The following is a 27840-nucleotide window of genomic DNA, read 5'->3' as shown; positions in this document are numbered from 1 at the left end:
TGATGCTAGCTCCTGCCGGCCTGTCTATGAGTACTTTTAGGAGACACGGGTGTGGGAGCTTGTCCATATTTCTTCATGCATTTGTCTTGACTGTGCCTTGTGGTGTATTTGAAGGTGAGGTAGCTTGGGTGTCTGCTTCCTTCTGTGCCTCCAGCATTTTTGTGATCAAGGACTAGTTCTCTGACACCTGTCTTGTTTGTGTTGGCAGCTGTCTGGGTGTATGTTGGCTACCGCAATGCTCTGGGTCAAATTCCTGTCTCTCATGACTTAGCTTTCTATGTCTGGTTATTCTTTCCAATGGTGGATGTCTCATTTGTGATCAGTTCCAGTGGTTGCTGTATGAGATCTGTCTGTTGGGTTTGGCTCTTTACCCATTCTCTCACTCTGTCCAGTGGTTCATTTCACAGTCTAGAATCTGTTCTGGATCTGTGTAGGTCCTGTGTTTCACCGTGGATTACATAATTTCCTGATGTCTCCCTCGAATGCACATGTTCAATTGACTTTATTCTTGTTGCTTTGGGGCTGTTGGTGATCTCTTGTCTCCTCCTGGATCACCAAACCTCCTGTGCCTCCACAGAAGCTGCAGTGGAGCAAAAGAAAAAAAGCCCTACCTGTTCATTTGTAATAGTCATTATTTTTTGTCCTCATCACAGTCCAAATTTAGAAGATGGATCCCATCCTTGAAATAAGAAATCTCTGGCTGTGGTGGTGACCACTGTGAAGGTGTGGTAATAACCAAGCATGCTGTGATCTCACAATATAGCAGGAGGTATTCCGGTAAGGGTGGCAGACGTAATGACCTTAGCTGCACTGATGAATGGCGTGTCACACACTGAAGAATAAATCAGTCTTTGAATCTGATTTATTTATGCACTTACCCCAATATTAGTAGCACTTGAGTTAAAATAGTAAATATGAATCTCAAAAATGTATTTGTCACTCAATTAATTAATTTGGAATTCGTAGCTTTATATGTTTGTTTTTTTAAATGTTTTTGCCCAATCTTAAATGTTTAAACTATTGTGTAAATACTTATTTCATTTGTAAAATAGTTTTAAAAATGTTTTACAATAGAAAAATAAAATATATAATTGTTAATGTTTATATAAATAATGCATACGCTTTTTGATTTATACATTTTAATTACAAATTGGTATATTTATTATAAAGTGATATTTCTGTTTTGCAGTATTGTTCATTTTATTTTAAATAAATATAGGTGTATGCACATATAATAAATGTATTTAATGTTAATAAATAAGCGTTGTCAATGAAAAAGTAATATCAATTATATTGCAATTAAAAGTAGTTTGTTTTAAAAATGGACAGAATTTTAGTAATGTGTTTATTTAAAACTACAGTTCAAACATAATATTGGTAATTTTTAGAAACTGCATCTTTAGAGATTGAAATTGTTTTCTTTTGCATGGAAAAACGTAAAAAACATTCAGCATTTGAATAAAAAATAATTTATTTAGTTAAATGTATTTTGTATTAAATATAATCTTTTTATTTAAAAAAGATATAAAAAAACAATTCAAACAATATTACTGTTAAATCTTTTTTTGCGAAATACGATTTGTTTCCACCTATTTTTGGAATTTAATATTTGTTATATTTACTATATTTTGCTATTTATATTTTTGTACTGAATATTTATGCCATTTATGTTATAAGCACATAAAGTCAATATTTTCTATCAGTATTTTTTACACTGTATTTTTGTGTTAAGATATTTATCTGGTCGATATTGTGACATACATCCTCGTGTCATATATTACACTTTCTTCAATCAGGCTATATAATCAAGGGCAGATACATTTTGGAACTTGTAGTTTTAATTTTAAATTCAGTTGGGACTCAAATCACCCAGTATGAAAAGTGCTTTTTGCCAAAGAGCCAGGTCTGTCCGACATTTTTTCTCATTATATGGGGATCTCAGCAGTTAGGTGAGTTGCAAACCAATGTACAACTAGGCAGATCCACTGTTAAAAAGTTTTAATTACCAAATGACCTTCCAGCTGACTAGGTTAGAGACACCAAAAGGAATTCTGAATTAAAATCCACACCAATTAAAGCTGATCTCTTTTTGGGGTAGAAAGATGTTTCAGTAGTGCTATTCTAAGTAGGGAACTTTCTGAACTGATAACCTGAGTCATCTGAAGAATTTCCAACAGAAAATTAAATTAAAAGATAAAGCGGCTCCTGTGGCTCACAAACTGCAGTCTATTCTGCATTTAATGAGGAAATCTTTTAGAAATGAGTTGCACAAATGTTGATATTAAGAGGTCATTAAAATCAACAAGGCCTGGGCGTGGCTGATACATAATCTATTGGCTAACAAGATAGATGATGGAGCATTTCGGCTGTGAGTTGGCTTGAGGGACCTAATCTTGAACACCCGGGTAGAGAGCCACCGACTTCCCAATATCAGTGAACTTCTCCATCTGGTGGGAGAGGCTAGCTGTTTTAGTGTCATTGACCGGCTAGAGCATACCACCAGCTTGAACTAAATCCCAATTTAAGTTTTTTTTACCTCATTCATAACACTTATGGGAGTGTATTGATATTGTAGGATGTTATTTGGTTTGGCCTCTGCCGCAGCAGTTCTCCAGCACTTCCTGTAGGGTCTACTGAATTCTTTAGTTTTCCATAATGATATTTTAGCTTATGGATCAGATGTAACCAACCATGATTAAACGATGCAAAGTATACCCAGGAGACTGAAAGAGGCAGATTTAACAGTCAAAAGAAGAATATGTCAAACTAAAATAAGATCTATTGATGACCTTTGAAATACCAAACCAAAAGATGAAGTGATACCAAACATGACCTAGTAGAAGCAGTGAGGAAGGCTCATCACTCAAGGATAAGGATGTTATGTGCATTTGTAAAGTGCACTATCACCCATGAGAGTATCGTGGCGCTCTGCAGGTGCGTGTGCCTAGCCTTGCCCAGGGTATGTTGATTAATTGAAAAGCCAGTTCTTCAACTTCTTGTGGAATTCAGGAAGAGAGGAGAAGGCTTTGATTTGTAGTTGGCAGTCACTCCACCCTTTATGAGTGACATAAGAGAACAACTGTCCTCATGATCTGGTTCTGTATATGCGTGGGATGTGTGCGAGTAGGAGTCCTGCGGAGTGGAGGTTTTTGGGTGGTTGGTGGAAGGAGAAGCGACTGATCAGGTAGGTGGGGTCTGTGTTATGAAGTGCCTTGAATGTGTCTGCAAGGAGTTTGGATCAATTAAGTTTGATCGAGTTTGTTCGAGTTTGATCGAGTTTGTGTATCAGAAGCCAGTGTAGTTCCTTACAACAGTGAGTTGTGTGTTGTCTGAGTAGGAGAGGATGTTGATGTCTACTGCTTGGATAACATTGGCCAAAGGGATTATGTATGCGTTGAAGAGGGTGGGGTGAGCGATGAACCTTGAGACACTCAACAGATGAGTTTTTAGGCTTCCTAGCGTTAAGGTGCCAGGCTTACAGCTTATGTTCTATCTGTTAAGAAGGGGCGTATCCATATGAGAGTGGGCCCTTGGATGCCAATATTATGCAGGTGCCTGATGATGATGGGGTGTGAGACCATGTCAAATTGAGCAGAGAGGTCAAAGAGAAGGAGGGCTGCCCTGTGGCCTCTCTCAAAAATCACGTGGATGTTGTCTCTGGCAGCAATGAGTACTGTTTCTGTACTGTGGTTTGGCCAGATCGCAAGGCTTTCCTCGACTTTGCCAAATTTTATTCTGAATTCATAAACTTTATTTTCCCTTTACTTTACTATAGGGGGATCTCCTTCCCGATCCCCAAGGTCTATGCTGAGTGTGCAGAACATCAAATACAGTTGTAATTTCTAGTAGTATTTTACAGTTGTATATTATATTTTTACTGACGCCACCCATGTTTCATTGGGTGGGAGCATGTAAGTCTACACTTTTGCCTAGCTATACACTTGTAAATGGTGAACAGCCAAAAGTAGTGCACTTACTCAAAAGTGTGACAGTAAACGTACATGTGTAAATTTACTCATGTGTAAGTTTACCTTTGTGAATATCCCCTACAAAACGAGAAGAATTTTGAAGTGATGGATATACACTTAAGAAGTTTAACAGCTTAGTTTTGAATGTCTTTCTTGCAAGAAAACTGTAGAGGAAGAGCAGAAAGCTTCCTTGGGGAAGTCAAAGATGAATTGAGTTTAATGAATGGGAGATTGCTTAGTGGAATGAAGCGGATAACTCCAGGGAATGTAGTGTACCGCATACATAAAATACTTAATAATATATTTCTAAACACATCAAACATAATTGCGGACCACTAATTAACTATTAAAGCAAATGTTTGCAATGGAGCAATTATAATTTAGAATTTAACATACAATAGGGAAATTAAAAATATTTAAAAGGCATTTAGGAGAAGAGGGAGGGATGAAAGGCAGTTAACTCACGAGTAATAAACACTGAAACCTTAACAGTCAAGTGTTACAGGCTCAGAATGAAGTTTATGCAGGCCAGTTCATTCGGCAACCAGGCCCAGACAGCTGGACTGTATTCTATTTCCAAGAGCTCCCCTGTGAGGAGGGGCCCGATTATGAAGCAAACCACCTCTGAGTGGGTCAGGATTTTCATCCTTTAAGGGTCATACTTCCGGTCCTGCAATCATTGAGCAGTTCATCTAACATATAGGACATATGAGGCTCTTTCACTACATTCTCTTTCTCTTTCAGGCATCTGTGTTTGTTAACTGAGTTTGTGTGGAGAACTTGCTCAAGAGTTACTTCCATTCTCCCCTTTGTTTGTATATACAATCTGGAGACCTATAACTCAAAAAACTACTTAAGGTTACTTAGTCACTGCTATCCATTTGCAGTTCAGACTTCCTTTGGCGAGGGTCATCAAAAGATTTTTGAAATGTCGTCTCACCCTTAACTTATCAAGGATAATCTAGATATTAAACTTGACTCTGTTTTGACACCCTTAACCCCTTCGCTGCGGCGGGAATTCCGCCGCAGCGCTGGGAGGTGCGGGGGGCAGCGCAGTGGCGCTGTGCTCATGACGGAGCCACTCCGTCATGAGCCACGGTTGAGCTGTGCTCATGACGGAGCGGTTCCGTCATGACTCCGCCCAGTTGCGTTGTCCCCCCGCACAGGCGGGGAAACAGCGCCGCGTAGGTGGAGCGGCCGCCAACGGTCGTGGCATGACGGAACCGCTCCGTCATGAGCACACGGCAACCGTGGCTCATGACGGAGCGGTTCCGTCATGAGCGGGGAAGGGGTTAATCTGTGTATTGTTGTATAGGCCCCCCAGAATATGCCACTTTTCCCCCATACATTGGGGGGGAGCAAATATCTCACTTAATCATCAACCATTCTAAAATGCTGTTGATTGGCAATTTTAATTAATGTGACGGTGGCCCATGCTCATTAGAAATGACCGATTTAGTTAGTGGGCTGAATTGTGTCCAACATGTGACATCCCCCACACATATAAAAGGACACACCCTCAATCAAATATGGACATGCGATCTTACGGTGTCCTCCCTGACAGTGTTCCCATGCAGATGGCCTGATCATTTTTTAATAAAGTTCTCTATTAACAATATGACAATATCCAAACCCCCAGCCAAGGAGGGGCTAATGGCAAGGAAATGGAGCCACATCGATATTAATGCTTTCTGTAACTCGCTGGCGACCACGGTACCCACCAATCAGCCTTCTGTTATCCTACATAAGGAAATCATTACAGCTTGGCTAACAGCAGCTAGCAATAAACACGCCCCTTCACGAAAATTAAAACAGTCAGGCGTCATGATGCCCAGAGATGGCTTTCAGAATACCTAAAACTTCAAAAATTAGCCCTGCGCTGAACAGAACGGAAGTGGAGATGGAACTATAAAAAAGACATTTACTTAGCCAAACTTAAAGAATACAAAAAAGCCATACTACATACTGAAGACACTTATTTCTTTACCAAGCTTTTGAACTCCACCAATAAATCTATAGAAATATTTGCAATTGTCACTGATCTAACCAATCCTGACAGAGTTACAATAAAACTAGCTCCCTCTCAGTCAGTTTTCAATTCTTTGAATAACTTTTTTATTGATAAAATCACTACTATTAATGCCAGCATCCCCATTAACATTTCCGGTGATGCTCCACCAACGGCTTTGAGAAATCCCCAGTCTCTGTATATATTCCCTGTAATCAGCAGAGAAGTCTTTCAGAAATTGCTGATCAGAGTTAAGTCTGGATCTCCTGCTGACAGCTGTCCCCCTCACATTTTGAGAGAAGCTCTCACAGCCAACTCTGACCCTGCCCTTTCTCTTTTGAACGATTCATTAACACAGGGTTGCATTCCTAGAGCCTTTAAAGAAGCAGTATTAGTCCCCCTTATCAAAAAAACTGGTGCAGACCCTCTGATCCCACTAAATTATCGCCCCATGTCTCTGCTCCCTTTCCTGGCTAAGGTATTGGAAACTCATGTGGCAAACTGCCTCTGCTCCTTTATTGAACAGTCCCATTTCCTTGATTCCCACTAAGCAGGCTTTCGCCCCTCTCATTCAACCGAGGCAGTAATCCTGACCTTTTTAAATTAATTAAGGAACAAAGCAGACAAGGGTCCTACTCAAGCCTTGGTGCTCCTTGATTTATCCACGGCTTGTACACATGGTCGACCACGGAATTCTGGTGGACCGTGTCAGGAATGCAAGAATAAAGGGACCAGCTCTCAGCTGGATCACGTCCTTTCTAGATGGCCATTCCCAGTCAGTTTGCCTCTCCATAATGTTAAATTAACTTACAGGGTGCCACAGGAATTCAGGGACCAGCTCTCAGCTGGATCACGTCCTTTCTAGATGGCCATTCCCAGTCAGTCTGCCTCTCCATAATGTTAAATTTACTTATGGGATGCCACAGGGATCTTCATTATCCCAGCACCTGTTCAATCTGTATCTACTCCCTCTGATTTTATCGTTATGAGAAAGAAATGTGAGCACGTTTACATGGCCTACAATTTATTTATTTTTACTATCGACAACACCTCTGACTCTATTCTAAATTTTCAGACTTCTATGCTACATATACGCACCTGGATGAATAGTAATCATCTAAAGCTAAATCGTGATAAAACCAAACTGATCTTGATAGGTGGTGTCTGCAATCCTTGGAACACTAATTTCTGGCCAGTCGAGCTAGGCTCACCCCCAATGCCACCTTCTTGAGGTAAGAGTCTTGGTGTTACAATAAACTGAGACCTTTCCATGAAATCGCAGATTCGGATGGTAGTTTCCACCTGCTTCATCCAGCTCCGGAAGATCAGGAAAATCAGTAGATTCCATACTATAGAAGCTCTTGTTCAGGTTGTTTTATCTCTGGTCATTTCCCACATCGATTATGCCAACTCACTTTATTTCGGTTTTTCAGTGTATTTAACTAAAAGATCGCAGCTGGTGCAAACTCAGGCTGCCGGACTGATTTTTCATCAGTCAAGATGGCAACACGCCTCTCCTCTAATGAGGAAGCTACACTGGCTCCATGTAACACAACATTGCGCATTAAAAATCTGGTGTTTCATCTTAAAATCTCTGCATGGCACCTGTCTGAAATTTGTCTTCAACCTTATACAGAGATATATACCTGCTCACAACTTACGCTCAACCCATCTTAACCTCCTGGCTACACCTACCTACAAACTGAAGAGACTAGGAAGTTGTAGATTTTTGGTTTTAGTCCCTCACTTTTGGAACGCCCTTCCCCTTAACCTCAGATCTTGTACAAATTTCCTTGTCATCAGGAGACACCTTAAGACCTGGTTGTTTACCCAGGCAAATGAATAACCAACCAGGCAGTAGGCTACTCCCATATTTAGCACCAAGAAACCGATTGGTGACAGTGCACTCTACAAATACTTTTAACATAACATAACATAACATAACCAGGCATGCTCATCATTTGACGACCTCTCACACTGGAATAGGAGCAATGAAACCCCAGCGGACTCGACTGAGTTCAGCTACTCTTGACCCTGAAAGTTCTTAGAAATCTATTGCCACAACAATGTCGTGGGTCCTGTTGGCTTGGCAGGAGAATAAATTGTTAAAAATACCTGGACGTATATTCAAAACCTACTTTAATACCGAGTACTTCTCGTATGCTTTCCACTAAGAGGACAGGTTGATTCCTGACCCTGGAAAATGGATTAAGAGATGTATAATGCTATTCTTCCAACTTTAAGATGGGCTTTACTAAATGTCCACTGCCTTTTTGTCCTTCTGTAGAGTTTTTGTTTGAGTATGCAGACTGTTCAGACTTGTATTACTATCCAACATGAACACAGAGAAGAATAAACAGCTATCCACAGCTAGGATCAGATGGCTTCTTGTGTACACATTCTCTTAACAAACTGCAGATTTTGGTAGAGAACCACAATCTATGTGTAACTGTGCGGTTATCTCCTCTGCATTGCTGTAATGATTGTTGCCCTGCAAGCACTATTTGGCCTTTCAAGCTGAGATCCATACTACTCTGTTGAAGGAAATAATTTAGATTTCATATAATTTCCAGTCTAGGAAAGCTCATTCGAAGTAATTGCCGCAAACAGATACCGCTAATCTCACTGGTTCACTGAGTCCATTGTTCCAAGGTTGGTCCTGAAGCAGTACACAGATGTATATATGTATTGGAGGTCACATGACTACTTGTGGAAAACAACAGAAATAACTCAGTTAGAATACTGGTGATAATGGCATAGACGAGTGACAATAAATATCATTGTAGCTCTCATCTTCGGGATATAAGACTACAACATTGATGTGAGAAGAGTAGATTATGTTCTTGACTGCGAGAAAGTGGTTCCTGAGTGCTTTTAGTATTCATTGTTCGTGCTGGTCAAACTGGTTGAGAACAGTCAAACCTCATTGGACCTCCATTCATTATTCTTAAGCAGACCTGGATTTAATTCCATGCCACCGAAGAACCAGAGAGGACGTGGCAAGGAGATATTCCTACAATGGATCTCCAGATACTTCCACAAACAAGCATGTAAAGCAGGTAAGACGCTTTCTGATAGTCACCCAACACGATCAGCTTCAGAGGGCTCTCACAGCCAGCAGGACCAGTCAAGGTACTTTCAGAGCTTCTACTTCCACTCGTTCATTCTCCTGCTTGAGTATCCATCAGTAGATGTGCCGGGTTAGAGAGGCGAGATGGGAGCACTTTACATTCAGAGAATGCTTTCAGTCAGTTTTGTTGGCAGTTGTGGTTTCCACAGAGTAAACCTGGGAGGCTGATTGTGCCAGAGAAATGTTGGCAATGCTCTGAGCGTTTTCAAAGAGTGAGTGCGCTCGCATCGAAGGAAGCTCAAGAATATGGAGATTATCGTAGATAGTGTTAATTATATTGATAACTTTTTACATAGAACTTATTGTGGCAGTTTTGCTCATAGTGCAACAGCTCGCAGTTTGTTGAGAAAGGCAAATGTTCATGTGGAGATCTCTGCTCGTGTAGATCTACATCTAGGTTAGATCTCCTCATGGACAGAATTCATCGTTTTCATGCGGAGACCTCTGCCTAGATGCAAACTTACGAGTCTCCACCCCATCAAATAAGGGAGTAGAGACTGCTGTTCTGATTTAGTGACTGTAAAGTTACCACTAGCAACTTTCTGGATGTTTTGGAGATATCCACTTCCGTGGCAGAGATCGCCTTCTACAAAGCAATTTAAGATTTTAAGAAAATTCATTTTTAATAAAAATAAAAAAAGAATATTCATTGTTTTCATTTAAAATATGGTAAATCACTTTCCACAAATTCCTATTCACTTTGAACTATTATAGTATTTAAAAGAGCAACACGCCTAGACTAAAACTTAAAACATTATTTACTTTTAACTTAATTTAACATTTCTACTTTTTTTAAATTAAAATACATCAAATGTTCATTTTCCCTACCATCCCCTTACAGTATCATTTCTGTTGAATGTGTCCGAATATTTGATGCGAGTTTTGCATTCTTTTATTTATTCATTTAATTTCAATTTATATATTTTTTTAATAAGTTATCACTTGCTGTATATTTTATTATAAATGTTATTATGCAAAATTAAAAAGGATCATTTGTTAATTTTTCATAATGAAATTAAAAACAATTAGAATGGAAGGAACCCTCCAAGCCCCCATGTTTTTTTCCCACTCCTATCCTCCCTTTATCACTACTTACCCGTATACCCTAAAATTACCCTTACCTCCCTTAGCTACTACTCACCCCTAAACCCCAAAATTACCCTTACCACTACTCACTCCTAAACCCTTTTTTAAGGAAAAAAAAGTATTACAATTATATTATCAAACAAAATACTTACCTGTGTGGTAAAGGCAGGAAACATACATTACAACGCACCCATTACAACAACCTACCTTTACATCGCAACTGTTACAACGCAACTGACTTTACATTGCATGCCATTACAATGCATGCCATTACAACACGTCACTACAACGTATGCCATTACAATGCATACCATTACAACGCATGCCATTACAACGCATTATAAGGTAAGTAATGGGGATTCTTTTAGTATTAGGGTGGGTATGGGTTTTGGGGTACATGGGAATAGTATTTTTTACCCCTACACTATCCAACACTTTCTGTACTGTTGCATTCACTGCAGTAGGAATAGTAATTTTCACCCCTACACTATCCAACACTTAGTAATTTTGACCTCACACTATCCAACACTTACCCTACTGTTGCACTCACTGGAGTGGGAATAGTAATTTGTATCCCTACACTATCCAACACTTACCCTACTGTTTGCCCTAAAGGTATTATGCATTGTAATGGTATGGGTTGCTATGGTATTCGTTGTAATGGAATGCGTTGTAATGGTAGTTTTTAAAAATGCGTTGTAATGAAATGCGTTGTAAAATCATACAATGTAATGGTAGTTGCGATGCAAAGACTGTGTTGCAAAAGCATGCGTTGTAACGTCATATATTCGGTAAAGGCATTGTGCATTAGAGATAACTTGTATGGACATACTGCAAATGCAGTGTTTATGCACGGTGCAAAGGTAGCATATAACACATCTTCAGGTGTAGGGTGATTGTGCATCATACAGTGGTAGTGTATATACACATGGGCAGAAGCAGTGTGCCTTTCATTCTGCAATGGTGGTGTATGTGCACATCCACAGAGGTGGCGTGATTCCGCATTCCGCAAAGGTTGTACACATGCAACACTGCAGAGCTAGTGTGTTTGTGCGTCGCTCAGACGTAGGCCATGTGCACACACTGCAGAGGGACTGTGCTTGCAGATTGTCCAGAGAAGGGCAGTAAGGGACTTCTACAACTGCAGTTTGAAGCTGACGCCACGAGTCGAAAGCTTCGTACGCCGCCCTCAACCCGGTGAGGGAGCTCAGTTGAAGTGCAGTGGCGCTCATGTGAGGGAGTGTGTGGATGAAAGCTGCGGGGCTTCTCATGCATGCTTGCGTTGGGGACACCGGGTCACAAGAGGCTGCAGGACCTGGTGTAAGAGAGCGATGCAACTCTCATTTACAGAGGCCAAATTTGAGGCGGTTGATGGCGTTCAACTCGGTCTCTGATCTAGGGGTGGGTGTTTACCACAAGAGCAGCGCACAGCGAACTCAGAGGATGAGTCTGGCGTTTGCCTGGGATCCAACCACCAGTGAGTCATCTTCAGGGAATAAAAGACATAATGGCTCCAGGAGGCGCTGTGGAGGGAAGCAGCTCTTGCCACAGATTTTACTACCGGAAGAAAGGATAAGCTAAACATCGGAGAATAACATCAAATTAAAGATTGGGTGACTGGGGGTAAACGATGCAAGGAATTAGTCAGCAAAAATAATCTGCACTTTGCAGAACGCAAAATGATAGCCCCCCCTCAGAGTGTGATGAGGGGCCCTGAGTCTCGCATATCCTACAGATATTCATTGCTCTTGGGCTAAACGGGGGCCCCGTCGAGTGCTGGGGGGCAATGGAACGGTTGCCCCCTCCCCACGCCCCCCTTGCGGTGGCTGCATGGTCCTGTGTTGCGGCCCTTGTTACTTTCTGAGAAGGTCCTTGGACCCCAGGACAAGAATCTCCTCTGTGCGCCGATTCCACTCAAGGTGACTGGATGATGACATCAAACGTTTGATTTCTGTCACGCACAAGTTAACATTATTATTTTGTTTTGTATAATTTGGGTGTTAAACTCGAAGAATTGAGATATATTCCACGTTACAAACGTGACATAAACATATGTCTCACATTACTCAAATGCAGCGATTAAGTCACACAAAACATTCAACACCATCTGTTGGAGAGAGGCACTAAAAAGGCAGATTGTGGATATAAATATCTTTCAGGTTGTATGAATAATAGCGCGGCACGTTCAGACGAGAGGGACGTGTGAGCGCAGCCAGGAACAGCCGGGCTGTGGGAGTTGAGTGAATACTTAAATCTTGCAGTTTCACGGAGAGAGAGAGAGTTCGCTGAGGTTAAATGACATTATTTTCACAGGCACACATTTCTGACTCTATTCTAAATAATATAAATTGAAAAGGGAAATAACACGATAGAGCGAATGCTAAAATCAGTAATGCTGTACCCATCTAGCAGGGCCGGAGTGGCCGTTCATTCCGTCGGCCGTTTTCCCGGGGGACAGGAGTGATTGAGAGCCGTGTATTTTAAGGCTCAGGGCAGCTGATGGCGCCCTGGTCCCATTCTCCACCTCACTCCAGTTAACTGCAGCAGTCTCAGACGGTGGTGGGGATTGCAGAGCCGCAATGACGGAATGAGAAGGAACTGGTGGGGCTGGTTTGAAATGTTTTGCCAGGGCTGGATTTTGTGGTTTCCAGTCCAGCCGCGCTCAGCTGTAATCATAGTTCAGTGGTGGCTGGCAGAGAACGGGGGTGGCGGGGTGGTGGGGGACGGGGTGAAAAATATTTTTTTAAACCCAGTTACCTTTTCTGGCGTCTCTCGTCTATCTCTGCTTCTCTTCTCTTCCAGACTTCAGTCCGGAAGCAGCAGGACGCACCCGGGCACACAGGCTCCCCTGAGCCAAACTCAACACTTCAAAGCAGCGTTGTGATTGGTCGAAGCACCGTAGATCGGTGGTCAGATGGGGTCAGGGAGTCTGTGCATATTGCCCACTAGGCTGTGCATTACAGCCTGGTGGGGAATATGGAAAGTGGGCAGGACTATTTGGCCGGGCCAAGATGGCCGGGCAAGCAGTTATGCGCACTTACGTGTGTGCACAAACCACTCCTCCTCCCTGACCCACCAGCAACGCCCGCCCAACCCAGCCCCGCAGCAGCGAAAAATATAATGATAATAACGTTGTTATTATCTTTTTGTCTTTCCCTTTTTCACTGCTCTAAGAGCAGTGGGGCGGCGCACCTCCGATTCAGCGGATGAGCCGCCACTGTCAGTGGGCCCCTCAGGTCTCTTTGCCTCAGTGACGGTGCATCTGTGCATCAATGGAAGCTATGCCTCTGGTCATGCTAACCAGAACTTGGCCCCCTCTCAAAACCAAGAACTATACCTCTGTGTGGTCCAAGTCTTCTGTATCCACCCTATGTCAGTCCAAGTCCCTCAAATATGCCTCACACCCTACAGCACGGTGAAATATGGAAAAAGCTGAGTGCCACATCAAATTATAGTTAAGACCCTCAACATAGGAGATACATGGATGGCACAAATCAACATTGTTTCAGCATTTGTCACTGAGAAACCAGATGATCCTTCTGTAGTATTCACCTGCCACGTTCTGTGCCAAAATGATGCTGTGGCAAGTGATTCTCCTTCCATATTTTGGCTCCCAGGCCAGTGCAAAGGATTTTAGTGTATGAGGAAAAATAACACTTTTACATTGACACGTTCCTCGTTCATCAATAATTAAGTATTTTTTTCTCTTATAATTAAGCCCGACCTAGTGTAAGTACCCTTGTATCACAGAATATCCTCACCTTGAGCGAATGTGGCCCTGCCGCATTATTACCGAAACTTCCAGTCTGTTTGTGGACCACTCCGAACAGCTCATGGATTGTGGACTATTAAGCCCCACCTTCTGGAAGGGCCATTTCAGGGTCGGCTTTTGGCATCGGCAAGCTGGGCCTAGGCCCAGGGTGCCAATCTTCGGCGTGCCACACAGAGCTGTTTGCATTAAGGTCTAGCAGACAGCAGCATACCTCTAACTTGTTTCAAATGATTCCATTCAAACTGATTTTAAACGTCTTTTTAGGTCTCGCCTGACCCAGCGCATGCGCTGGTCTGGCGAGACTTATTGAGAGGGCTCCAAAATGTGCTACCCGGCCAGCCTAGAGCTGCAGTGCATGTGCGCGGGTGAGCGTGCCACTTTTACCGCGATTACTTTCACTGATGTTTGATCGCGATCAGTTTCGCGGCCGCACGGTCGCTTGGCATAGCCAATCGATCTCGCTTTTGGGACCTTATAAGTGTTTAGTTATGCAACTGTTGCATTGCTAAACACTTATAAGGTCCCAAAGGCGAGACCTATTGGCTATGCCAATGCTTGTTTTACTTGTAGATGCCGTTTTACACCCCATTAAGCTCATTCCTTCCACTCCCATTTCCCTCCCCCTCCCTGCTGCTACGCACCGGTAACCCCATCGGCTGAACAACAACTTGACTCCAACACAATGGAGCTAAGCTGTAAGTCAATGAGGCTCGTTGGGGAAGCTGCAGAGGTGTTTGTGTTCGGAGGCCAGTCACTGCTTTGATGTAATTACCCAGTCGCTGACCTGTGTACACATAGTGAGCCCCCAATTGCAACAGTGAGGGTCATGGACATCAATTAGGGGTTGCCAGGGGCGCAACTGCGACCTCGAAGCCACCCGCTAAGACCCCTGCCACCTTACTTGCGACCCCTGGCTGTTTGTCAACCTTGGTAAGTGCTCTGGTGGCATAAAATCAGCTGCAGTGTGAGCGGCGCTTGATTGCACTGCTGTGCTGAAGCGCTGCCTCCAGAGACATCATGATGACCGGCAAGCTGGGCCTGGGTGGGGGAAGGAACTCTTCTCACTCGTTGCTATGGTGACCCCGGACCAGGCTGGCCTTTGCAGTCCTTGACTTTATAATAGTAATACTACTAATAATAATAATCCATATTCATAAAGCGCAAACATATCACCCCTTGAGGTTTCAAGGCTCTGGGGGTCATCGGGGATATTATGTGGCACATACATCAAGCATTATTGCCTTCGCAAATGGGCCGATTCGTAGAATCGGCCCGTTTGCGAACTCAAAAAATGCTTTTTAGATACAGCAAACCCTAATCTGCGATTCAGTAACCTGTTACAGAATCGCAAAATGGGTTTGCGATTCGGTATTAGGAAGGTGCGTGTTTAGGGCTACCCTTCCAAATACCGAATTCTAACTGTATGCATCACTGTTTTGTGACTGTGAATGCGGTTGGAAAACATTCACATTTTACCACCTGCTTCAAGTAGGTGGTAACCCATTTGCCAAAGGACCCCTTCCCCTTTGTCAATGATTGTAAAAACATTTTTAAGAGCAGGTATGGTACCACAGACCACTGCCTACTCTTCCAAAATTAAACTGCAAAGTTTCATTTTTTCTTTTTAAATGCATCCCATTTTCCTTTAGGGAAAAAGATGCATTGATTTAACAACAAAAAAGACTGCTTTATTTAAAAGCAATCACAGACATGGTGGTTTGCTGACTTCAGCAGACCACATCCCTGTGATGGCGTAGATTCCTAATGGCTCTCAAATTGCGACCTACCTCATTAATATTAATGAGGTAGGTCTATTTGGGACCCATTAAGAATCGCCAATGAAACTGAAAACAGTTTTATTTGTTAGGCTTAGCGATTACCTAGCTGCGATTCGGAGAAATACGCAATTAGGTTATCGCTACCTGTAATAGTGATACATGTGGCCCTAAGTGAGCTATTGCCCAGATGATGCTGAGCTGGCGCCGGCAATCGAACCGTGAACCCCGCACTCTGGAGTCAGTCGCTCTGGCCACTGTGCCACGCCTTCCCTAATTTGATACATTGTATGAATCTGCTTTGGACCTGGACTAGGAAGCTGAGCAAATGAGCACAAAGCACGCGCAGCAGGGCTGGGCATGATTGAACGGCGACTAACTACGCATGCTGTAGCTAGCAGCAGGTGTGTGTACATGCAAGTGTGCACCTGCTGCACTCTACCCTAGATGAGGACGTGGTGCCTGGTGCAGTATGTGTACCACCGCATTTGAGAACGCTGACCGGTCCCAGCGCGGTCAACCTGGTAGAACAAAAAGACTACCATTGATGACGGCCCTGCTAAAAATTATTGGCCTGCCCCTGCATGGCACTAAAAGACACTCTAATGCGGCGCGGCCTCGGACTCGGAGTCGAGTCGGACTCATGCCTGCAGCGTGGGTGCCGGATGTCAAGACTCAAGGGTGACAGACTAGAACCAATGACTTGCTTCAATTAATTGTCACCTAATTGTCTCTCTCTGACTGAGTCGGACGGTCGGACCTCAGGCGGGCTGCGGGGCCGGTGAGTTTGTTTGAGAGTGAGACGGACTGAGTCATCACATTGACTCGATTAGAGTCTCAACTCTCCGACTCCCCTTGTGATGGTGCTGGTCATTGTGACTCATATGAGTTGTGGGCATTGGGCAAACCTCTAACAGAAGCAAGTAAAGTAAGATAAGATTATCTGTTTTTCGGAGTTGACTCAAGAATTTCACGTGCCCTGCAAAACATCTGAAATGATTGTTAAACAGCACACATTTTAGATTCAACCCTAATAGTGGTCTAGCCATTGTTTAGGTAATGGAATAACACATAAATTGCCATTGCTTTATGGCAAATATTGCATCCATGTAGCCACAACATGTGCACGCTGGTCAGTGAGTGCTAGTATACTGGCCAACAAGACATTGTCTGGTTTGAACACAACTCAGGCTGGGATGCCCATACAGGGCATCGGGTGATAGGCTGGCATTTCCCCCGGGAGGCTGGAAGTTTGAGGGGGCAGGTTTTGTTAGTGGGGTTGGTTTAGTAGCAGTGCAGCAGTTTTAAAAGCAATGCAAAGTTCCTTGTATTTTCAGCAGTTTTTGGGCAACAATAAAAATGTCTAGTGTACTCTGGTGACTTATTAATTTACCTGCTGGAGAGAGATGCAAGTTTTTTATAGTGGCAGTTTTCACTTATCTAAGGTGGCGCAGAGGGTCAATATGGCTGCTGCAAAGAACGTGTACCATGCATATCAAAGAACAATATTTTATGTGGCTAGCTGAGTGGGTTACTGCTTTGTCACAGAGATTATATTGTTACTGTGTAGTTCATAAATTATATACGTAATCTAGCACAGTAAGAAATTAACTGCCATCTAAGAGCTGCATGCAAGCTGCACTGTACAGGTTAGAACGTTATGTGTTTTTCCCAGTCTTTCTATCCTGATGTTGCTAAGAAAGGTTTGTTTGGGTAGAAATACAATCTTATTATTAAAGTTAACCCTAACCTCTATGTTATGTTCTGAACCCTGAGTTTGTTCTTCTCCAGACTAAGCATTCCTAAAAAGTTCCTACCTGTATGGATGACATGTGAATCCTACACTTTGAAATTTCCTTTGCTTTATGTAACATTTTCTATACACCGATCTACACGCATATGATTCATTGTCTCTGTATGTGTGTGTGATGGATTTTGAATATGTGGACAGTAAAGTTAGATGAATCACTTCCTGTGATAGTACCAAGCCAAAGGTCATGGAATGTTGCTTCCTTTAATTTCGTGGGGTCCAGTGGTCAGATGATGCCACTTTCTGTGATGTCATCAATTCAAATGCCGTGTGATGTCACTTCCTATAACATCATCAGGGTGGGTCAAAGGACAGGTGATGTCACTTCCTGTGATGTCACCAGGTCAAAGTTTGCATGATGTCACCTCCTGTGCCATCAGGCGGGAGTCACCTGGCAAGTGATGTCACTTCTGCCACCCCTCGCATTTTGATGAATCAACATCCATGGTGAGGGTGCCAAGTTTCTTATTGCCAGGGACGCTATCCGAGTAAGGCCCGTTTCTAGGCCACTTGCCATGTCCACTCAGCCTTTTGTAAACATCCTTTTGTTCTTCTATATTGCATGTTTTCCAGCATGCAATGTACGTTTATTTTTTTTTCTATATTATTTTGTATATTTTTGTAGTGTGTGAATCAGCTCCATAGAGCATCAGAGCAAATAAGGAAAGAGGTGGGTAACGTGCAGAATATTACACACATTTGCTTCGGGAGAAACAGAGGGAGGGAAGGGAATAAAAGAGGGCAAACATTATCATTATTTAACAAGCCAGGTTTTAACCAAATGTTTATAAATGATGCCCATCGAAACCTAATCAGGAAATTCCGCACTGAAACAATATTGGCAAACCAATAGGTCTGGTGTTGGCTGCCAGCCTTTTAGCTTTGTCAATGCTTGTTTTGTCCTGGTTTTTGTAAAACTTTGTTGTTGGGGGCATTGCTTGGTCCTCGCCAATATAAATAAAAATGCCTACAAGCGAAAGCACATTTTACCATTGTAATTCCTGGCACAGATGGGAACTACTTTATGCGCAGATATGCTCCTTGAAAAGAGAGAAATCCAGTTATTCACAGAAAAGATAGCCAACTACAGAAGTGGGCTGAACCATTGCCTCATGCTTTACACAGTACTGGGTGGATAAAATGTGAATGACACTGGAACAGACCAATGGATGAAGAGGGATGGGTGCAAGTATATGTAATTTTAGTAAAATAAAAAGGACTTGGATTATGGTAAGATGTTTTCATATGGGCAGAATATAGTGCATGGAGGTTCTCATTGAGCAGTCCCTTTGCTTGTATCCTGTATGACTTTTCAATACGAGCTATGACTTCGCTTTAAATTTCACAAAATTAAATTTGGAACTTTTCCACAGGCTCATGAATGCCAAAGATAGTAAAGCTGTCTATGTGATTCTAAATATCGAGCGACCACATCTAGATACATGTCTCCTATCTGCACATTCCCATATAGTTCAACCCTGCAAACCCTAATTTAGTAACACGGTTGAAAATTGTGGCTTTTTAGTAAGTGGTGTGTTTCAGGATGACTATAATTCAAGATGGTCTTTTAAGGATGTAATTAGTGTGCCATAGCCACCTGCAAAGCGTTCTCCAATCGTTCCTATGCAGGCACATAAGCATATTCAGTAGTAAGTCGGTTTAACTTTGTTCTGTCTCGAGGTCCACCGACCCACTCAGAGTTGGACTGACAGATAGTATTTTTAAATAGCCCCTGTTTGAGGCCAGTTTTTGTATTTGCACAGAGGTCGTCGTGCAATAAGAATTGTTTTCCAGCATTAACCTCTCTCCAAGGAGCTGTCCCTTCCTAATTTGTCTGCACTATTTCGCATGAGCAGGCTAGAGTTGACGTACTGGTCCAGTACTCCAAAATTGAAATACAAAAGCTGACTACCCAAAATATGCTAATGGTTATGAGACTTGGAAGTTAGCAATCAGGTGGAAGAGCTAATATATCACAGAAGCGAAGAACAAAGTGAGCACATGGTGACACCATTCATGCAGTTGGCCAATGATGGGGAGATGCTACCCAAGACAAATGTGGTGGGAAAGATCTGCAGAGAATTGCATAGACATGTATTGGAGATGGGAGATCCAGCTCATGTGGACTCTAGTGTTAAAGATGGCTGGGGTTCTGGAAGCAGTTTGGTGGTGTTATCAGTGGCCAGAATTGTAACCGATACATCGAGCATGGTCCTCGTCATCATGGAAATTGCATTGGCTTGGGCTTAGGATCAAGTTGCTTCTGAAGCATGACTGTCATCTTGTGACGGTAAATGTGAGTGTTAGGTTAGCTGACGCTTGACTTGAAGCTAGACCTACTCAAAAGAGTGAGTAAATATTGGCATGCGTTAGAGTGGGGAGAGAAGCAATTAAAGACCGAAGTGTTGAAAAACAGTGAAGGGCTGAGTAGACCCCAAGAAGCAGCTCTTTAATCATAGTGGACAACATGGGGTAGGCCGTAGAAGAAGAGTCACAATATGTGGCTTGGAGCCCAAACGCACTATGATGGGAGCCAAGATTTAGTGGCTCGGAGACTGGATTGACACCACACAGGATGGACGTGGAGTGCAGGTTTAGGTCGCATGAAGGTTCGCGGGTTCATCCTATGCTGATCAATACGAGACAAGGGCTGCCTTGTTTGATCAATTCTATTAACCAGGCAGAAGGCGCATTGATACATGTTGAGCCACTCCCGTGTTAGTAGAATTTGAGAAGAGCACTCTTCTAGGAGTAAATCAATAAATCATTCCAGCTCTACCTCTGACTATATTCATGTATGTCATATAATGTTTTTGGGCAGATTATTAAATCAATTTCCTTCTGTGTTTTCAGTTTTACAGAATTTTTGGATCCTTTCCAGAGAGTTATTCAGCCCGAGGAAATCTGGCTGTACAAGAACCCTTTGGTCCAGACTGACAACATTCCCACACGCCTCATGTTTGTAAGTACAATTAGGCAGGCCTGCGGTGTAACTACCTTACCTATGGATACATTCATGCATAGATTTACGCTTACATAGTGCACTGCACAGATTAACTTGATTTAAAGTCACTGTTGACAGAAGCAGGAAAAGAACAGAGTAAATTGAAGCTACATAAGGTGATGGAGCCTGCTACTTTAAATAAATGTTTACATGGCACCTTAGACAAAGACTCTTAACAAAGGACTGTTTAGTCCCGAGGATGAGCCTGGAATTAATATATTTCAGATAACACCAATGCTGAATCGGATCTATGGTGCATTTGAAGTGAAAAGGAAAGTGCATTTTATGGGTCAGGGGGGCATTTGCACAACTCACTTACCTAGCAAAACCAATGAGTTGCTGGATGGGGCAGGGGCCTGACCAATAGAAATGCTGATGTTGTACATCTATGAGTATCTCTCTTTGAGAGCCCTACCGCTACGAGGTCTATGGACCAATGAGATACAAGAGCTGTATGAGCAGGTTAATAATCAGGGTCATAACCATTCAATGCAGCCCAGTGAGTACGTCGAGGGCTGTTCCACAGTGCACTGTGTGAGTCGCCGAGGTAGTGTCAGCCTTTACTGTACAGGTTCGTTTGGGATAGTAAACAATTGGCAGCCCGAGCAAATAGCACACAAATAGAAGCAACAAATAAAGTCCAAATATCAATCCTTGGTATGTTCTGCTTGTTTTATTCCAAGTTTGTGAGGTATCTTTACATGATATCCATCTTCTTAACACAATAAGTTCAAGCCATATGTATATATATATATATTCACTTAAAAAACCATAGGTTTCACACATGTTATAGTTAGCTGGACATTTCACTCGTAAAAAAACATTGAAATTTCCCCGTTATAGTTAGTTCAGATAACTATAACTCGCGCGCCCGCAATCCACTGCTCATGACGTCACAAATTACATCACTCATGACATGGTCAGTGGCATCACTCATGACATCACTGATGACATCATCCTTGTGATAGAGTGGCGGTCGCGCGAGTTATAGTTATCTGAACTAACTATAATGGGGGAATTTCAATGGTTTTTTACGAGTGAAATGTCCAGCTAACTATAACATGTGTGAAACCTATGGTTTTTTAAGTGAATTTGCAAGGTTTTTTAAATGCTAATTCCTAACTATAACGTGTGTGAAACCTATGGTTTTTTAAGTGAATTTGTAAGGTTTTTTTAAATGCTAAGTTATGTATGTTTTATTCTATTTTTTTATATATATTTTTTTAAGGTTTTTCACCGTGCGTGCACCGTGCGCGCACCCCGCGATTTTTTGAAAAAAAAAATAAAATGTTTTTTTCACCCTTCGGGGCCCTTCAGGGACCCCCTGACAAAGACTAGGGGGTCAGGAACTCTCTACCCTGCCCCCTTTTCACGTTCTCCACCTTTCTTTTTCACTGTCAGACACAAAACACACAAAATGGCAGCTGACACTTCCTGATTTCGACCGATTCGAACGTTGACTGACATGTAACCACCAATCAGAATTACGCTCGCGCAGGTTAAGGTGCGCGCAACGTGCGCGCCTATAGATATTTATGTACTTTTAACTGCAATTTTCTCAGGAACTACTGAACATATTGACTCCATATATGCAAAAGGCACATCCCTGACCTGAGGACTACCTCTTTGCCAAATTTCAAGTAATTCTGTTCAGCCGTTCGGGCTGTACCTTCGACTAAAGGTCCTATGGGAAAATGCATGGGGAAAACGCGTTTTGGGACCCCCCTTTTTTCTCAGCCCCCGCTTGACGAATCACCCCGAGACTTTCAGGGTAGAAGCTGAGCGGAGCGCCCCATTAGTTTTGAAAATTTCGCGAGGATTCGTCAACCAGCGCCAAAGTTATTCAAAATAGAACTTTCAGATTTCCTATGGAAACTCGGTCCTAACTATAACTATCTACTAGCGACCGCCAGTAGATAATATATATATATATATATATATATATATGAATATCAAGCGCATCCTTCCACTTCCCAGCGGGCGAGGAGGAAAAGCACACGGACACCAGACGTGCTTCATAAAGATTTATTCAAGGTTAGTAACGGCGTGGCATGTCATTACTCCTTTCGGCCACCAGGTGGCCTTGATCACATAAAGTAACAACCATACTGAACATCCTTTTATACAGCATTTTAAAGTCACGTGATGATTGGTGTTGAGCGATATGGAAGAAATACTCGTAATTTGTTTGTCATTATATAGCATAATGGGGGTGTACAAATACATGATCAGTAATAAGGTGCAAATACTAGCTGTTCAAAGTGCATAGGTTGAAGTGCAAATTGCAAATTATGTGCAAAACATGCTGCAAAGTGTAAACTGCAAATAGTTGCATAGGATATTTGATTATAAATAGGGGATAGCTATAAAACTATTTAAAAGTATAAAATACATTTAATAAAAACCCTCGAATTTAATCGCTTATAAAACAATATCAAGATGTTTTTGTGCAAAATACGCAATAATTATATCCACATTGATCAGCAAAGAAAAAACTCTCAACCTAATTTACAAATGATCATGGGTACAAGATTCAATAATTGACAAGCAAAAATAAAAATTCAAAGCCTAATGACAATATATCGTTCATATGAATCTTAATTTTTAAAACAAGTGCAAAATGTGACAAAGTAAAAGGATGGGAGAACACGAGAAAGGAACCAGTATGTGTTTAGCAATGGAGATTTTTGGAATGTCCCGGCCTGAACATCAAATAAGTCCAAAATCAAAGTCCAATTTCAAATTGTAGGGATTAGTTTAATGGGCGTTTGCACCAAAATCATGATATGAATTTCTTCAGTCGCGACGTTCCCAGACATATGATGGCTTATGGACTTTGTAGAGGCCACATTGGGTGTATTTTCATTGAAGATGTTACAAACATCGGTTCCAGCAAGAATATGGGCGACAGTTGAGATAGCGGTAGACTAAGCAAAAGTAACCAAACAGGAGGCAGAAAGAGGCAGGAGAAAAAGAACAAAAAACAAGAAACAAATACGCATTTAGAAGTCAGTAAATGGTTCATCAATTGTAAACCCTCATTGTAATATTTGAACAGTAATAAGTAATGTTACTTCCTTGTTTAACCAACTATTTGTGGTTAAAATTGAAATAGCATAAAGAAGACTAAAATCAAGGAACAAGTGACCAAGCACAAAACAGATGTTAATGGATGTCTCATTTGACTCTTTCAGATTTTAGTCTGAAAGGATATATATGTGTATATTCACGTGAAGATAATCTAATACTGTCATATACAATTCTACAGGTCCTCAGAGTTATTGAGTCCTGTGGGGGCCTTGCTGTCGAACTCAAGGATGTACCTTGTTTCGAGCTGTCTTAACGATTTTTCTCTATTGCCCCCTCTGCGTTGTGCAGGAATATGGTCAATAACAAAGTACTTGAGACAATTCAGGTCATTGTTGTGATACTTTTTAAAATGTCGCGCTACGGGGTAGCTCGAGTCATTGTTAACAATTGCTCTTAAGTGCTGAAGGATTCTGGTGTGGGCTTGGAGTTTTGTACTGCCTATATAGTTTAACCCACATGTTCAGTTTAGGACGTAAACCACGAATTCTGACTTGCATGTGTAGTGGCCCTTGATTTGTCTTACAGTGGGGCTAAAGGGTACACGATATTCGGTGGTGTTTTGACCGAATTTGCATGCCCTGCAGCTTGTACATTTAAAGAATCCATTTTTAGGTTTAAGCCACGTGCTGTTAGCAGGTTTGTCCCTGTTGGATCCCATGAGTTCCCCCTTCATTGTTTTAGCCCTTCTGTATGTGATCACAGGTTTAGAAGGTAATATTGGGGCCAGTACACCATCAGTAAGTAGAATGGGCCAATTTTTTTGAAACAATAGACCTTATTCTAAGGTGTTGCCTACTGTAAGTAGTAATTAAACGTGGTACGTCCAAAATGGGATCATCCACCACCAGATCAGGTACATTGATAATGGGGATGCTGGACTTATCAATTAATAAAGTATCTCTGGGCATGGTTTGTACTTTATCATAGGCCTCCCTCAGAATTCTCTCAGTGTACCCTCTTTCCTTCATCCTTGTTATAGCCTCCTCCGAGCATCTAGTTCTCTCCTCAGGTGTACTACAAATACGCTTTATGCGGAGGAGTTCCCCGTAGGGGATACTTCTTATCAGGTGCTGCGGATGGGCACTGCTGGCGTGCAGAATAGAATTGCCAGCAGTGGGTTTCCTATATAGTGTTGTCTCAATTTTGTTGTCAACAATCATGACTCTAGTATCAAGGAACTCAACTGAATTGTGATCTACATGCGACGTGAATTTGAGATTAAAAATATTACTGTTTAAAATCTCAATAAAATTCATTACACTAGAAAGATCCCCATTCCAGACCATAAAAACATCATCAATGAACCTGAGCCATGTGACAATCTGGGAATTGAATATTTCCGCATGTGTCCCCATGAGAACCTGCTCCTCCCACCAGCCAACATGAAGACAGGCATAACTGGGGGAGAAGCAAGCTCCCATGGCGACTCCTCTCTTTTGGGAATATAGGTCATTGCCGAACATAAAATGATTATTGCACAGAGCCCATTCAATTAATTCCAAAAGCATAGCATTATGGTTATGGAATTTGATCGGTCTGCGATCCAGGTAGTGTTTGGTGGCAATTAAACCTGTGGCATGTTCGATACTTGTATATAGTGACTCTATATCAAGAGTCACTAACAAGAACCCGGATTTCCATTCAATGTTGTTCAACTTTCTGATAAAATCACTAGTGTCTCTAATGTAGGTGGATAAGTTCTTAACTAATGGCTGTAAAAAATAGTCCACATACCTACTGGTGTTTTCACTGATGCTGTTGATAGCGGAAATGATGGGTCTGCCAGGTACCGGCCTTGTGGCTTTGTGAATTTTCGGTATGAGACGCAGCGAGGGGATTGTGGGGAATTCATTATGCAAGAAGTTGAATTCGCTGTTGGAAATCAAACCCTGTCTCTTATATGAGTGTAACATTTTCTTAAGGGATTCTTTGGCAACATTGTAACGCTTGATGTTTATTTTTTCATAGCAGTTACTGTCGGCAAGCTGCCTTCTTGCTTCTGACTCGTATTCATTCTTGGGCCAAACAACCACATTCTCTCCTTTGTCGGATGTGCAAATTATCAAACCTGAGTTGGTATTAAGTTTTGTCATAAGTTTTTTGTATTCTGACTCTTGTTGATTAATTTTGGCCTTCTTGTGACTGATTGCCCTGTACAAATTTTTTAGGTCATTGGTGACCATCTCTTGGAATATATCCACTGCGTCTTTGGGCATCATAGGTGTAAAACTCGATTTCCCTTTGAAGGGACTGAGGCCAGCACATGAGTCCGTATTTATACATCGTTTGGGATAGTGAAATAACAAGACACCCCATAAGAAGGCAGTCCTGGGAACGAATCATACCCCAGAAAATAGAGAGGTGATTTTCAAAATAAATTTACAGATATGAAAATTGTGTTTAGGTATTAAACTGAAATGTATTATGACACTGATGTGTTAATGGTAGTTTTGCCGTGGGGACAAACACAAAATGTGGAGGGTTCTCGGCTAGCTCCGAGTGTGACAGTTCTTTGGAGTAAGATTATGTGCCTTCAGTTTGCTACACTGGGATAAAACTATATGTACAGGTGGGTTGAACCGGTAGAGTATCAGCACACTCCCCTGGGATCTGTTTGTAGATCACCACTGTGGCAGTCGACGAGGGTAAGTGAGTCCTCAGGAGCCTGAACCCTTATGAAGTGGCCCCTCAAAGTGCCTAGATTCAGGGGGTTATCCTGGAGCCGCAGTGTGAGAGTTTGAAGAACTTATGTCAAGCTTGAGTGCATTGCACAAGAGGCCATAGATTGAGGCTGGCCTTTCCCTTCAGCAAATTTCAGTTTATATTTTTCAATTTTCAGTGAAGTCAAATCCCCCACTTTGTTAAGCTTGATTCTTCCTTCCCTCAGAGGCTCCACTTTGCACACAAAGGACGTGTGGCCAATAGCGCTTTCTTTCTCGGTCCCACACCTGATGTTGCCCTTAGTTCTAAAGCACACTTTTGCTGAGGGCTCAATTGGCGCCGCATCCTGAGTAGAAACAGTTTGATCCTACAGGGTTGTTGACTCCTAAAGCCAAATTTCTAATTCTTTCTGGAGGCAAATGCCAGGACGTCCCAGGGATCTCTGGTGCAGAAGTGGCACTATAAACCCACCTATTCACAGAACCCATTTAAAGAGCCTGTCTCTGTGATTTAAAAGGCGTCAGTAATAAAGATGCGCTTGGTTCTACCACAAAAACCTGACTTAAGATGTACAAAAGGTATATTGTGAGTCGTAAATATCTTTATGCCTCTCAGTGACTGCGACTCTTATGAAGTGGTAGGTTAAGGGGGTGTCGCAGAGAGATGTAGCAATGGATTGTCCCAGCGTTTGTAAATTGAAACCACTGATGGTTTAATGACTAGTGAAAGGGGACAGTATACCTTTGCCAAGTGGATGCTGTCTATGAGGGAAAGGTGTAATCTGTCCATGAGGGACAGCTGCCATTTTATAAAAGTGGACATTAGAAGGAGCAATGTCTGCACCTTGTGAACAGCAATGCAGAGACGGAGGCCCGCTGTCCCTGAAAGACCTCCGTCCCTCCATTTGTAGCCATTCAGTAGGATTCTGAGAGTATCCTGCCTCATTTATATGCACCAGGCAGGGTTTTTGCGAGTCCTGCTGAATGACAGTTTTTCCACAGAGATAAATTAATGTGTTTGTCACAGCGTAAAAACAGTCTCAGATCACAAACCAGTCCCTCTGCAAACACGGTGATTGATTTGCAACCCCAGGAAAGCACACTGGGTCCTCAGTTAGCAATGAAACCTTACACTCAGTATTCGGCGGAAGTACCATCATAGTGCCCTCATGTCAGTGCCATAACTTCGTCAGTGACGCCTGGCACGCAGGCTTGGGCTTTCATAGGCCTGGCACCCCCTTCATCACCTTAGAGCTAGTGAGTAATAAATGGATGCGACTTAAACTCAGTTCATGTTTTGAATTTATACGGCATGTACCTGCGTGGCTCTGAATGAGCATCCGTGTGCGTGTATGTGGGTGCGCGTGCATACTAGTTTTACTGCAGATACAGCTGGTGTGTTAAAATCAAGATTGTTTTATGTTCTGTAAACGGCTTTGTGATTGTGTACCATTACTGAACACATATTTATGTCAACACAAAATTGTTTTATCATCCATGCACAAGCTTTCAATTAAAATATATATATATATATATA

The 27840-nt window shown here is 42.1% G+C and overlaps 1 protein-coding gene across 1 annotated transcript in view; it reads left to right on the top strand.

The window, feature by feature from the left end:
* PLPP4 (phospholipid phosphatase 4) overlaps window positions 1–27840 on the top strand; it is a 779443-nt gene that overhangs the window by 268872 nt on the left and 482731 nt on the right. Inside the window, exon 2 of the mRNA XM_085602798.1 lies at window positions 20403–20511. Within this exon, the coding sequence (XP_085458924.1) occupies window positions 20403–20511 (109 nt within the window). The remainder of the gene's footprint in view (window positions 1–20402; window positions 20512–27840) is intronic.

Source organism: Triturus cristatus, chromosome 1_2 (genome assembly GCF_964204655.1).
Source record: "Triturus cristatus chromosome 1_2, aTriCri1.1, whole genome shotgun sequence".
NCBI classification, from domain to species: Eukaryota; Metazoa; Chordata; class Amphibia; order Caudata; family Salamandridae; genus Triturus; species Triturus cristatus.
This window is presented reverse-complemented; position numbering and strand designations above follow the sequence as displayed.